We start from the raw sequence: 13,609 nt of genomic DNA, 5'->3' as shown, positions 1-13,609 counted from the left end.
AGGTATCACAATCATTCTTTGAATAGAATTTATACAATGGACAGTTATTCAGTCATAATCTCCTTGTCCGTCATCCCCAAATATGGTAGCCTTTACATTGTTCATAATGTTCACATATACGAATAAACTATATGCAGGCGTCATTTCATCCTTTTCAAGGACATATTCATCTTCTTCATGGCCATATTCAACAGCGTTCTCATTATCTTTTCTTTCCATAACTGCACACAATTCAACACAAAATATATTGTGAGAATCAAAAGTTCCCTCATTTATTGCCTCCAATTGTGTTGCTGCTTCATTTTTCACAAATACGCTTGTTATATTTTCTACTGTAAGTTCCTTTGCTTCATTTGTCATGTACCCAATCACATGTTCCTCCTCCATCCCATCTGAAATGTAGTCAATCGCAGCCTCTTCTTGCTTATACTTCTTACTCTCCACATCATCTTTGGGATCTTCTTCTGTTGAAACTTGATTCTATTTCCAGTGTGCTGTTATCATCCTCCTGTATTTCACGAGGCCGATCTTCACCTTCAACCTCGCATTTCTTCACTTTTTGCTGCCCTCATATCAACTTCCTCTCTCCTTTCAAGGCTAAACTGTATGCCTCATTTATGGAGTACAACTCCACAATGGATACTTACAGACCATCCACATACCTACCAACCTTCTTCTTATTGCCTTTTACAAGACCAGTTCTAATCACTACTCTACAAAATTCTGCAGTGTATTTGTCTATAGATTTCTTTTTATTCTCCAACCTTGCTAATCTGCTACACATAAGAAAAAAATAATCTAAAGGCATATACTTACCTCACAATTTAGCAGCCATCTTGTCCCACCTATTGATCATGTCCTTTGTGCTTCTTTGTTTATCTAGTTGTCAATATTCATACCATCTTGATGCATGTCCTCTAAATCTTGTGCATGCAAACATAACTCACTTGGAGTCCTCTCACTGATTGTTGTCAAATTTCTATTCCATATCCTCAATCCAGTCCATCAACTGATTGGGATTTGAACTTTTAAAAGACACAGGAGTATTTAATTGCCACTTTCCTCTCACACTCATCTTGGCTTCCATCATCCTTTCATCTTCTTTCCTTAAGAATCTTGTGTCTATTCATCTTCACTCTTTCCTACAACAACTCCTATTCGATGGGTTATTCCCATGGCATCCATCCTCGCTGCCATGATCCACAACATCTCTGGAATATATTCATTCTTATTTCTAGATGGTCTTCCTCGACCTTCTCTCACACATGTGCTTCCATTTTGTTTCATATCCTGCTCTTCTTTTCTGCATCTTATGTACTAGATCTTGAAAGCATCTACCTAATCACCTTATTGGTGCTGTCCCTTTCTCTGACAACTTTATCCAACACTTCGTTCGCTGGAGCTGCCCCTTTTTCCAACAACTCTCCATAGCACTATTCTTGTTGAAGCTGCCCTCACCACAGGTTCTTCCTTGCTTATTCATCTTCCATTATAAAAGATACATAGCGTTAGGGGCATTGATTTATTGTCAAATATTAGTAGACCTGCAGGGTTTTCACCTGGTAGCTGCACATGCACCTTGCATTTGCACACTAGTATGATTATATTAATATATAGAAGTGTCTTTTGTGTGATGAGTTCATGCCTAAAGAAAGGACTTATGTGCACCTGCCTGCTCTGATACCATTTGGTGTACCTACAGGCTGCCTCATAGTGCATAACTAAAATAATGGAAACGACAACACAAATATGACATCCACTTAAACAATTAGAACCTAAAGCCTTTAATTAACTATCAAGCAACATCACAAAAATTTATTCCATGAACAAATGTCATAAATTCGGTTCATAGAAAAATAAGACATACTTGTGAATAATCTCAAAGCACAAGCGTTTATTTCACAACAATTCTCTCTGGTCAAATAAGAGAGGCAAAATGCCTAGAGCACTACATAGCCAACTCGAGCTGAAACAATTCAAGGTATTGTATATTAACTACAGCCAACCTTGTAACATGCCAAACAATCATCCACACATCAAAAAGCAGGCTACAACTCCGCCATCAATCCATTATTGTGCTTGTCTGCCTCAGATCTGCAATCTGTCATCTGGAGCCTCCAATGCTTCCCATGTTGTTATGCTACAAAAGCTCCTGAACTGTTCCCAAGCTGCCCACTGTTGAGCCACTGTAAGCTGCCTTAGAATAGATATTCTTGTTCCTTACATAGCCTCTAATCCTCCGTAAAATGGCTCATCATTGTTGGCCATGTCAACTGTGCCCACTTCTTTCCAAGTTATCAGCTACCATATGGAATATAAACCAACTGCCACTTGGGTTTATGCTTGGGTCTCTGCGTTGTCATCCTCATGTCGTTAAATTCTAGGAACTACTATCACAATTCAACAAAATTGGAAAACGTGAACAAAATACATTTGGGTGATACATGATGGTCCACATACCAAGGATACTGCAGCATCGAGGGGTGTATTACTAATATTTGGCTTTAACGTAACTGTCCGGCATAATCCATTGCATACAAGTAAAGATTTCAATGCATGATGTTCTCATTATTTCTAATTTAATTTATATTAGTCTTCTTTTCTCTGTGCTTTTAGATGTCGTGACAAGCAACGGAAAGAAACATCTCGACTTCTATCTTGGAATGGAAAGTTTACAGCTATGAATCAACTACTTCTAGAGGAAAATGAAAGACTGAGGAAGCAGGCAACCCAATTAGATAGTGAGAACCAATATTTACGTCAGCAATTACAATTGCTGCATGCACGTGCTGGCAATAACACCAGATCTCTTCAGCAGGTTCTTCTTCATACCATGTCAACATTTGTCCTTGCAGACAAACATTGGTGTGACCTTTTTAGTAGATCCTTATGGCAAATTCATGTCCAGAATAAAAATTCAGTGATTGTATACTTGTGTGGGAAGGCATTTATTTTCTTTTGTTTACAATAATTATTTCTTGTTAATTGCACTGTGAGTAGCAAGATGCATCTACAGTCCAGTATGATAGAGATGTCACATTTGTTATGTGGATAATGCTTACATGCTGTCTTGAAAGAATTATAATAAATAATAGTAATAAAGATAAAAATGTCTATAATATGTACACCTGCTATAAAACTGCAATGTATAGAGAGAAATAATTCCAAATTTATGCATAAATAGAATACTATAGATATGATATTTTCGTAAAAGTGTTGTTACTCCTCTCTTAATCTATGCCTAGATCCGTCTTAAATGATCAAAAAATTCACTTTAATACATTTGATACCTCTTGGTGCTTGATATATGTGGAGTTAAAATAGATCTATGCTGGTTCTATGCCAATCATAGGTTACTCTTATGGGGGGAGAACTTAATTATAAGGTTTCAGAAGACAATTCTACATGCAATTATGAATCTAAGTTTCAACAAGCCCACGAGGCTTTGGATTGACGGTGAATGGGTGCACTGTTAAGGCACTCCTTGTGATAGGTCACTAGTTCAAATCCCCGTGGGTGCTTACTTACAAAAAAAAAGAATCTAAGTTTCAACAATAATAAGCATTTAGTCATGGAACAAGAGAAATCCTACTTTAAACATGAAAACATGCAAAAGACCAATGATATTCAATAAAGTTACAATAATCTACAATGAGCACTTATTTAAATCCTAGAATAATGTCTCCAAGCAGAAGCCCCATCCAATAGCAAGTCACATCCAAAAAAGATCACATTATGCCCAAGTAGCAAAAAAGAGACTAATTTGCACTCTCTTTTTGGAGAGGCCAAATTCAGTCTGTGTGATGATGAAAAGAGAAGTGAGGGGAAGGCTGTATATATATGAGCCTTCTCCCACTCACTTTACAAATAAAACCACTAAGAAGCCCTATTGACAAGTTCCTTTTAAATTTTCCACAAGAAAGGGGTTACAAGGCAACCTCATAGTGAAAAACATAACAAAAATGCCATAATATCCCAGATGTGTGGGAATAATTGCTCCAAAAGTATGATGTCACCGTCCAAATGAACCCAATAAGCCAACAAAACGTGAGATAAGGGCTAATGATGTAGAAAATCGACAAAATTCTGATCTGCTAATATGAACAATCTGAAAAACACTTTCTTTTCATATAGACACAAAATTTCTCTGCTAAACTTTGCTGTGGAATAGGAACATAAATAAACACAATCACACATTTCAAAACACAATTTTTTTCTAGAGAACCCAATTGGGAAAATCCTTTGCTTGTTTGAGAATTTTATTGAAAAAATTTGAGCAATAGATCTCTTACAAAAGCAAAACAGTTTCACTATAGAACAAGAACACCCCTGTTCTCTCTGCTTGTCCTAAGCCTCAAACCCTTGCAAGAATCCTGATCCCGCTCCTTGATTTACTCCTAAATGCTTGCGCATAGGCTGCTTCTAAAATCTTGTGCAATTCCCAAGGAAATTCCTCTCTCCAATAATGCGCACAAGCTTCTCTTGGCACACCTTTCTCTCATAAGCTCCACACATAAACTTATGCAATATTCTCACAAACCTGTGAGCTCTATTATCTTGTTTCACCAACTCGTGCTCACAAGACAATGATCAAATTTTGCCTTTGTTCCTCTTTTAAAGGTAATTCGAATGGCTAAAATTATCAAGTTGTTATTTCTGGAAAGTCGAACTGTTGAATCAGTGAGTTAAGTGAGTCTAACTGACTCATGTAACTCAATCTGCCCAAATTTAGACTTGGAACTCACGTATGTTGGCTTCCACAACTAACTCGCACTAGAAAACACTAAACTGAGCCTTCCACTTCAGCGTATTAGTTAACTTCCTCATAGTTCGTTCTAACTTTTAGGAACGAATCCTAAATTATAGGAATCCATCCTAACTTATAGGAAACTCGAGTTTGCTAAGGAGAAACTCATTGTGGCTCCGTGAATTAAGGTACAAATCAAGGAAACCTTTCTCGCTATTGTTTTCAACACTCCCTCTTAGCGAGGAAGGTGTTCTTGGAAGAACCTCGTCCACCTGAATCTATCTCCAATACTACCAAGTCATCCGCTGTTGTTGCAACAACTCCCTCTAAACTAGAAGACTTCCCTGCTTTCTTCTGCGGAACCTACTTTGAAAACCTGTTCTTTCCAACCATGCTCTGTGAGTCCACCACTTTAGTCATAAGTACCATGTACCCTGTGTACCTTTGTGACTGCTTCCTCTGGCTGGAATGGATATTGGAAATTGAACTCTCTTCTGATCTCCCTTAACCAAATCCTCTACCAACTTGTCTCAAACTCTCCCTATACAGGAAGTCTCTGACTAAGTGGCTGCCTCCACTCGCCCTGGGCTATGCTCCTCATCATCCTGCTGGTCAGCCCAATTGCCAACTAGCTTAGATTGAAACTGAGATACTGGTTGAGGCTCCATCTTGAGAGCTCTATCTTGCTCTCGCTCAACCACCACTTCTCTGCTCTGAGCACCCCCTGCCTTGTTGCTCAAGGTTGCCACTGTCTCCCTGCAACTTGTAGAGATTCTTCACCCTCACACCTATCTGCTTCTTACATCTAGAAGCTAAGTGTTGGAGGTACGCCTTACCTTTGCTAAAGATGATATCATATCCCTTGTCCTCAAGGGTAGCTACCAAAACAAGATTCTGCCTCAATCCTGGAACATAGAGAACATCTCTGAGATGAAGAGGATTACTTAACTCCCTTTGAAAACTGACAGTACCAACTCCTCTAGCTGCATACTGACCATCATCTCCTAGCTCAATCTGAAACTGCATGTCCTTCTCCTTCAGGTGGCTGAAACTCTTCTTGTTCCTAGTCATGTGGAAGGATGCTCTTGAATCAATATACCATATACTACTATCTATTGAGCTTGTCATGCAAGCAATCAATGAAAAATATTTCTCAAACTGGGCAAAAAATGCATCTACCTCCTTACTGGACCCCTTCTGCTCCTGCCCATTTGTAGCTCTTTCGAACTACAACTCTAAATTAGCCCACCTCCCTCCTGGAGGTATCTCGACTGTCATGGAAAACTCCTCCTCCTCAATCTTCATAGGTGCAGCCTTCAGATCGTGCTTCTCATCTTTGTCCTTCTTCCTAAGAGGACATTGTGATGCATAGTGACCTATTTCACCACACCTGAAGCATTTGATCTTCGAGATGTCCTTCCACCTTCGCTGCTCCTGCAGCCCCTTGGATGTAAGGGCTACATTCTCTTCCTCCTCCTTGGGCTTCGACCCATTGCTACTGCTTCCGTTAAGCTTACTCTTGACTAAATCTATCCTCAGCTCTTCCTGCTTGAGAGCTGCCCACATACTATCCCAGTCTCTCAAAGCTGCCCTGCCCAGGATGCTCTGGACAAAGACTTGCCACTCTTCTGAGACTGAGTTTAGGGCCAATCTCACCATCTCAGAACCTTGAGGTGTAGACCCCATAGCTGCCAACTTGTCCTGGGTCTCCTGAAGCTTCGCGAGGAACGAATCAATGCACTCCCCCTTCTGCATTTGTGCAGATTTAAGTACATCTTCCGCTGCTTGTAAGATCCTTGATACAGCGTTGCCAAGACATCCAACATCTCCTTAGCAGTCCCTCTGCTAGCGATGTGACATACCACATGATCCTTTACTCCATCAAGGGTCATCCTCTTGGCCTTCACCATTTCTCTCTTGTACTTCTTCAACTGATCTGGATCTGCAGGCTTAGCCATCACGTTGTCGACATAGGCCTTGAGAAAATGCTCATCTAGAAGCCATAACATCCTTGCCTTCCAGATCACATAGTTGGATGCCCCATCCAACTTGTCTTGATCTCTCAACCCACTGGCTGCCATCTTTGCCACGAAAATGTCGAACTGCTCCTCTCTGTCTCTTACTGTTGCTGCTCAGGCAATAAGAAAACGAACTTCTTGGTGGGAAGTCTACCGAGGAAAAATTCCCTTACTGTGCTTCTTCTCTCTCTTCTGACGATTTTCTGTCCAACAAATTGCCTGCAGAAAAACTGTCCCACCAACTTTTTCCTCAATGCTGAAGCTTTGCGTTGTTCCCTTTGGCACGACAAAATTTTGGTTTAGAAGCCCTTCCTCTCTGTCAACTCACTCAGAGAGAGACTTTCCTCGAAAATTCAACCCTCATGGCTTGGATTGCGCAATCCCTCTAGGGATTCGAACCGCTGCCTCCTGCAACTATTCGATCTCCTTCTCTGCTCAGCGTTGGTTTCTCTTGTCTTGCTCTTCTTGTTTCACCTGCAGCTCTAATAATTTGTGAAAATTCCTAAACCCGGAATCCCTACTGCAACAAACTGATGTTAATAGTCCTACTTGTTAATCCATACAAGTTATTTACTATGTTCTACGGTAAATATGGAAGTAAATACAACTGCAACATTCACTATTAAAGTAATATGTCGAAACAAGAACCTGAACAGGAAAAGATACAACACAATGACAATTATTTTTGGACAAAATGTCCCCGGAAAAACCCAATATGGGAAAATTAGTGTAGCAGATCTAAGGGTTTTTATTATTAAGCAGAAGTTATTTCTGAATACAAACTCTGGATGCCTTGCTAGCAATCTAGTACAAAGAATATCACTCGGCAGAAGAAATCGGTGAGATTACCTCACTCTACACTGCAAGTCCCGATTGATTCGACAACTGAACCAATGAGTCCCCGACTGCCTCTGCTTTGCCCCTACACAGTCACTGTGTGGGCCTGCATCATTGCCTTTGAGGCACTGTGTCACCTCTTTGCTGGATTGATTTTCTCTCAGAAGCTTCGACTTTAGCCCTCCCGGCTCAGAATGTGAAACCCCCAGCAAAATTTCAAACTTCTGCTTGGAAGGCACTGCGCTGCTCTACGTGAGCCCTTCCCGGCTCTGCGTCACCCTCACTGGGCACTACGTTGCCTCCTTTGTGTCTTTCTCTACCTCTCTGTTGTGTATTCTTGGCTTTGGAGAAGATTCTCTATCCAGATGTATGCTAAGTCTCAAATTTTGCAGGGAGGCTTGGACACATGTATTCCAAAGAACCTAGAAAGCATTTTGGGAAATTCCACCCAGTGACAGTTTTATTAAAATAATTAATTATTTTTAATGGGTCCCTAAGTCTAAACTTAGGAAATTAAAATAATTAATGGGTATTAATCTAACTGTGGGTGTAACTTCTAGAAGAAGACGAGAATCAAGGAGAAATGATCTTAGCCATTGATTAGTGTTAGTGTCCTTTAGTCCCAGTGATCAAATTTACTCTTTTCATATTGTTAATAGGTCTTTGGTCAAATTATTATGTTTTCAAATAAAATTTGACATTGTTTTCAAATAAAATTTGACATATTTTGGTTGTCAAAAAGGTCATAAGTCATTGTCTAGGTGTAATGCTACTCTCATGCCATGGTCATCAAGGTCAATAAATCAGTTTCATGAGTCTTTGATTCACCAAGGTCACTTTTTCCTTTATTAGAGGGTCATCATTAAAGAAATTGAAAGAAAGAGTCATGGTGTCATAAGGTTTATCATGAAAGTGTCATGAATGTCTTGTTGGTCTTGTCTTGTTGGTGTGTGATCATCATATCTCCATTTAGGGTCATATCATTCATCATCCAAAATTAGCAAGGTGTCACGAGAGTTAGCAAGTTAGGAAGCAATAGAGTTTCTCAAAGGGAATCAAGGGTACATGTATATCACTTGTAAATATAATGTTTCCTATGGAAAAAATGATGCTACAGTCAAATTACGTCAATTGTCATTTTCTCAAAAGTACACATGAGGTCACATGAATTGTCATTTTCTCAAAAGTACACATGAGGTCATGTTTTCATCAAGCCAAAATCGAGTTTCAAGCTAATAAAGGGCACTAAAGCATTCAAAAACTTTATTTCATCCTCCAAGAGCTCCTCTCTACCATCATGCCTCATCAAAGCCATCAGACCTTCGGATTTCCGTCACCCATTGCTTTTTCCATCAGCGTGCTGCGTTTTTGAAGATTCGTTGCGTTTTTAGGTTTGGAGGTGAAAGAAAGCAAACAAGGGCTCATTTCTCATTTAGCAAGGTGTCATGAGAGTTAGCAAGTTAGGAAATAGAGTTTCTCAAAGGGAATCAAGGGTACATGTATATCGCTTGTAAATATAATGTTTCCTATGGAAAAAATGATGCTACAGTCAAATCACATCAATTGTCATTTTCTCAAAAGTACACATGAGGTCATGTTTTCATCAAGCCAAAATCGAGTTTCAAGCTAATAAAGGGCACTAAAGCATTCAAAAACTTTATTTCATCCTCCAAGAGCTCCTCTCTACCATCATGCCTCATCAAAGCCATCAGACCTTCAGATTTCCATCACCCATTGCTTTTTCCATTAGCGTGCTGCGTTTTTAGGTTTGGAGGTGAAAGAAAGCAAACAAGGGCTCATTTCTCATTTAGCAAGCTTCAAACACTCTTGAACAGGTAAAAACCTTTCATCAACCCTTTGATGTAGTGTTTTCCCTCTGAAAGTGATTAAATCCCCTCTCCTAGGGTTTTTGCTGCGTTTTCAAGTTTTAATGGCCTTTGCTTCATTCCAAGGAGAAGTTCCCTAGTTTTCTGCCTAAATACACTTGTATACACTTATTAAACCCTCCCCAACCATTTCCCATATAGTTTTTTCCCAAAAACCTAAGCCCTCGTTGCGCTTTTGCTGCGTTTCTGGGTTTTCACTGTGTTTTTCATTTTTCCCCTTCTTCCCTCGCACATTCTACAAAATTTCACTACCAAAGCATCCCTAACTACCCTTACCCCTTAAATTTTCCCTAACTCCTATCCCTTCCATTTCCCTCCCTAAACTCACTGCCCCGTTCCCCTTGTTTTGCAGCGCTAGACCCCTACCCTTTTCTTCTCTCAAACTAGGGTTTTTAGTCAAGCAAAGCCAACAACATGGCCAGTGAAAAGAAGAAATACAATAAGGGGGGACAGATCTCAAGATATGAGCCAACTCATATGCAAGAGATCAATGCTTCAGATTTCATCAAGAGGTCATTTGAACAGGTAGGCTGCCTAGGGTTTTGTGAGAAAGTACAAGAGGTGGGCTACCATTGTGAGCTGACTAGTCTATTTGCCATCAATTTCAAGAGGAACAAGATCACGATAGCAGGGATGGACTTGCTAGTCTCAACAAAGGTTAGAGCTTCAGCCACTAGTATCCCCAATCAAGGAGAAATTTGGTTTAAGGGGATGGTTTTGGACATTGAAAACTACAAAGTGTTCTTGAAACCACAGTATAAGGAAACCCCATCTCATATCTTTCCTAGCAGGCAATTATTGGATAAATATCCCACTTTGATGAAGATGATTATGAAATATTTCACTTGTGAAGGCAGCTTCAACAGGTTATATTCGTATCACATCAGGCTGTTGATGCATTTCACATCCATCAAAACACTAAACCTCCCCAATTACTTGTGTAGAAGCTTGGTTAAGATGACTGAAATGGTGTAGACTAAAGGGAAAGATCACCAAGCAAGCTTATTCCATCATGCTTTGATCAAAGTCATAGTTCTCCACTAGCTCACACAGGTCAATGGGAACCATTCTTGGAGGCAGCTGCTCTCTTGCCTACCTCGCATTAGTCCAAAAGCCTCAATACTCCGACATCATCTAGGCCACAAAGACCTAAGCCATCTAGCATACCATCATTGACAAAAAGACAGCCTAGGGCAGAGGTTTCACAAACATACAAGAAGGGTAAGAGGCTGGTTTTTGCCCCTGAGATAGAAAGAAACATGCCTACTCCTAAACCTATGACTAGGGCTCAAGCAAAAAGAGTGCTCAAGGAGGTTATTATTGAAGAAGTTCAAGCTGAAGCCATGAGAGAGCAATCACCCAGGGATAGAGGTGATTCACCATTGCAACGTCATGAAAAGCTACCTCTTGAGGTAGATATGACTGATCATAGAGATAAGGCAGCATAAGACATCATTAAAGAGCAGCAGGCTCAAATCAAAGAGTTACAAAATGACCTTTCTAAAGCCAATTTCATGGTGGCTTTCATGAAACAAGAGAATAGGTAACTGAAGCTAAGCCTAATGCAACAAGGTAAATCACATGAAGATTCTCCCTCATCTAGCAGAGCAGCTCTTTTGGCAGCGAAGGACAAGGGAAAGGCTATCATTGATGTGGAGCAGTTTGAAGACAAAGACATCCAGGTACAACAAAGGGGGACCCAAAATTAGAGCCATGATAAGAAAGGAAAAGCTTGTGAAAGAGGTCATCCTCCTCAAGCACACAAAGACCCCAATGACCCCATACTGCTGAAATTAAAGAGAACAAGGAGTATTGGTTAGATAAGGTGAATGTGCACCTAGAGAAACTACTGAAGAAGGCAAACAGAGACACTGCCATGCAGAGGCATATGGCAAGGCACTATTACACAAGAAACATGGTGTGCAAGATTAGGGTTAAGAACATGAAGAAGAAGCTTAAGAAGACCCTAAAGAAGCTTAGGAAAAGGGATAATCTTGATCTTTTGGCAGAGGCATCACTAGTTGTCTGAAGGCGTGACAGAAAGCAAGATAAGGAGATAAAGTTTTGCAAATTTTGAAATTTTGAAGTTTTTCCTGCACATATCCAAGTGTACGTGCTCGCTGCGCTTTTTCAACGCTTTTTCTCAGAGGCTCAAAATGAAGAATGGAAAGCATGTGGAGATAGCTCTGGACTTGTACATGCTGGAAAACTACTTGGGGTCACTTAATAGTTCATAAATTTTCAGAAAAACACCAAAAACTGCCTATTTTCCTCCTTTCTGCCACTGTTTCAGAGGACTCGCTGCACTTCTGGAGTACTTGTTTTCAAATCAGTTTTGAGGAGTCTTAATGATGGAGTTTGGGTGACTTAAAGGTCTTAGGGTGTAGTAGACATCCTAAACTATCTTCCTAGGTCATCAACAAAGTTCAAAACCACTTCAAGGTCATCAAAACATTAGCTCAAAGACTCACTGCGCTTCTGCTAATACTCACTGCACTTCTAAAGCATTTGATGCGCTTCTGTGGAGGAAGCCATTTTTTGTATTTTCGTGGTATAGAGTTGACTTTTCTTGATGCAATTAGTGTCTAAATGATTTTACGTGATGTAGTTGAGTGTTGTAATGATGGTTAGAGTGAATGTCTTGTAATTAAAGCTTTCAAAGTGAAGTCAAATCAGTTAATGTAAAAAGGGAATTGGTTTCTAACCTCCCTAGTTTTTGGCAATAGTTAGAGAAAATTGTGTAATTAGTTCCTAGGAAGGAGGATTCGACCCCTGAGGGGGAATGTTGTTTTGCATCTATATGTAGTCAGAATGAACTCATAGAGAGGGTTGGATTCTTGAAGCTCATCTCTTGAACTAGTGTACTAGACATTTTTGCAGAAATATAATAGACAATTGCAACTATTTTTATGGGATTCTTGTGATGTGGTTTGTGGCATTGTATTTCTCCAGTTTTATTTATGCATTTGATGATTAAGTATTTCCAGCATCCATCTATATTCTTCTGGTGATTATCTCTTAAGTTTTAAAGCAGATTTCATGATCAATATGCTCTGTTTTATTTGAGATTTTCATACAAGTGTTATTTTCTTCTAAGCAAATGAATTCATACCTATATGCTCATTTTGCTTCTTTCCTCCTCACCATACTACAATGAAAAATTTACTTTGTGCCATTGATTACACCTACCTTGCCTCATTCTATGTCTGCAACTGATCATTTGGAATACTTGGCCTAGTTCCCTAAACTGGTGCTTCTCTATCCAGCAAGCCCTAATCAAACCTACTGTGCAAATAACTAGCTTAAAACCCTAATACTCTCTAGTCACTTCCATTGGCTACCAGCTTCTGAGCCAAAGAGCAGCGCAGTAATTTCGCGGTGATCACACAGAGGGGAAAAGATAGTTTTGGCTGGAGAATCTTCTCCGAGGCCAAGAATACGCAGCAAAGAGGTAGAGAAAGAAGTAGAGGAGGCAACGCAATGCCCAGTGAGGGTGACATAGAGCTAGGAAGTGCTCACGTAGAGCAACACAATGCCTTCCAAGGAGAAGTCCGAGATTTTGCTGGGGGTTTGATGTTCTGTGCCGGGAGGGCTGAAGTCGAAGCTCTCCAGAGCAAATCGATCCAACAGAGAGGTGACACAATGCCTCGAAAGGTAGTGACGCAGTCCCACATAGTGACTGTGTAGGGGCAATGCAGAGGTAGCAGGGGATTCGTTGGTTCAGCTGCTGGATCAACGAAGACTTGCAGTGTAGAGTGAGGTAATCTCACTGATTTCTTCTACTGAGTGATATTCTCTGTACTGGATTGCCAGTAAGGCATCCAGAGTTTGTATTCGGAAATAACTTCTGCTTAATAATAAAAACCCTTAGATTTGCTGCACCGGTTTTCCCACATTGGGTTTTTCCGTGGACATTTCTCCAAAAATAACTTTATCATTGTGTTGTATCTTTTCCCTGTTCAGGTTCTTGTTTTGGCATATTATTTTAAATAGTGAATGTTGTGGTTGTATTTACTTCGATATTTACTGTAGAACACAGTAAATAACTTGTATGGATTAACAAGTAGGAGAAGTAACATTAGTTTGTTGTAGTAGGGATTCTAGGTTTAGGAATTTTCACA

The 13,609-nt window shown here is 40.0% G+C and overlaps 1 protein-coding gene across 1 annotated transcript in view; it reads left to right on the top strand.

The window, feature by feature from the left end:
* Positions 1-13,609, top strand: part of LOC149225119 (homeobox-leucine zipper protein ATHB-15-like) — a 79,024-nt gene that overhangs the window by 28,004 nt on the left and 37,411 nt on the right. The window contains exon 2 of the mRNA XM_089376922.1: positions 2,617-2,818. Within this exon, the coding sequence (XP_089233048.1) occupies positions 2,617-2,818 (202 nt within the window). The remainder of the gene's footprint in view (positions 1-2,616; positions 2,819-13,609) is intronic.

This window comes from Pinus tabuliformis, chromosome J (assembly GCF_031772625.1).
Source record: "Pinus tabuliformis cultivar Carrire ecotype Pingquan chromosome J, CPIR1, whole genome shotgun sequence".
In the NCBI taxonomy this organism is placed as follows: Eukaryota; Viridiplantae; Streptophyta; class Pinopsida; order Pinales; family Pinaceae; genus Pinus; species Pinus tabuliformis.
This window is presented reverse-complemented; position numbering and strand designations above follow the sequence as displayed.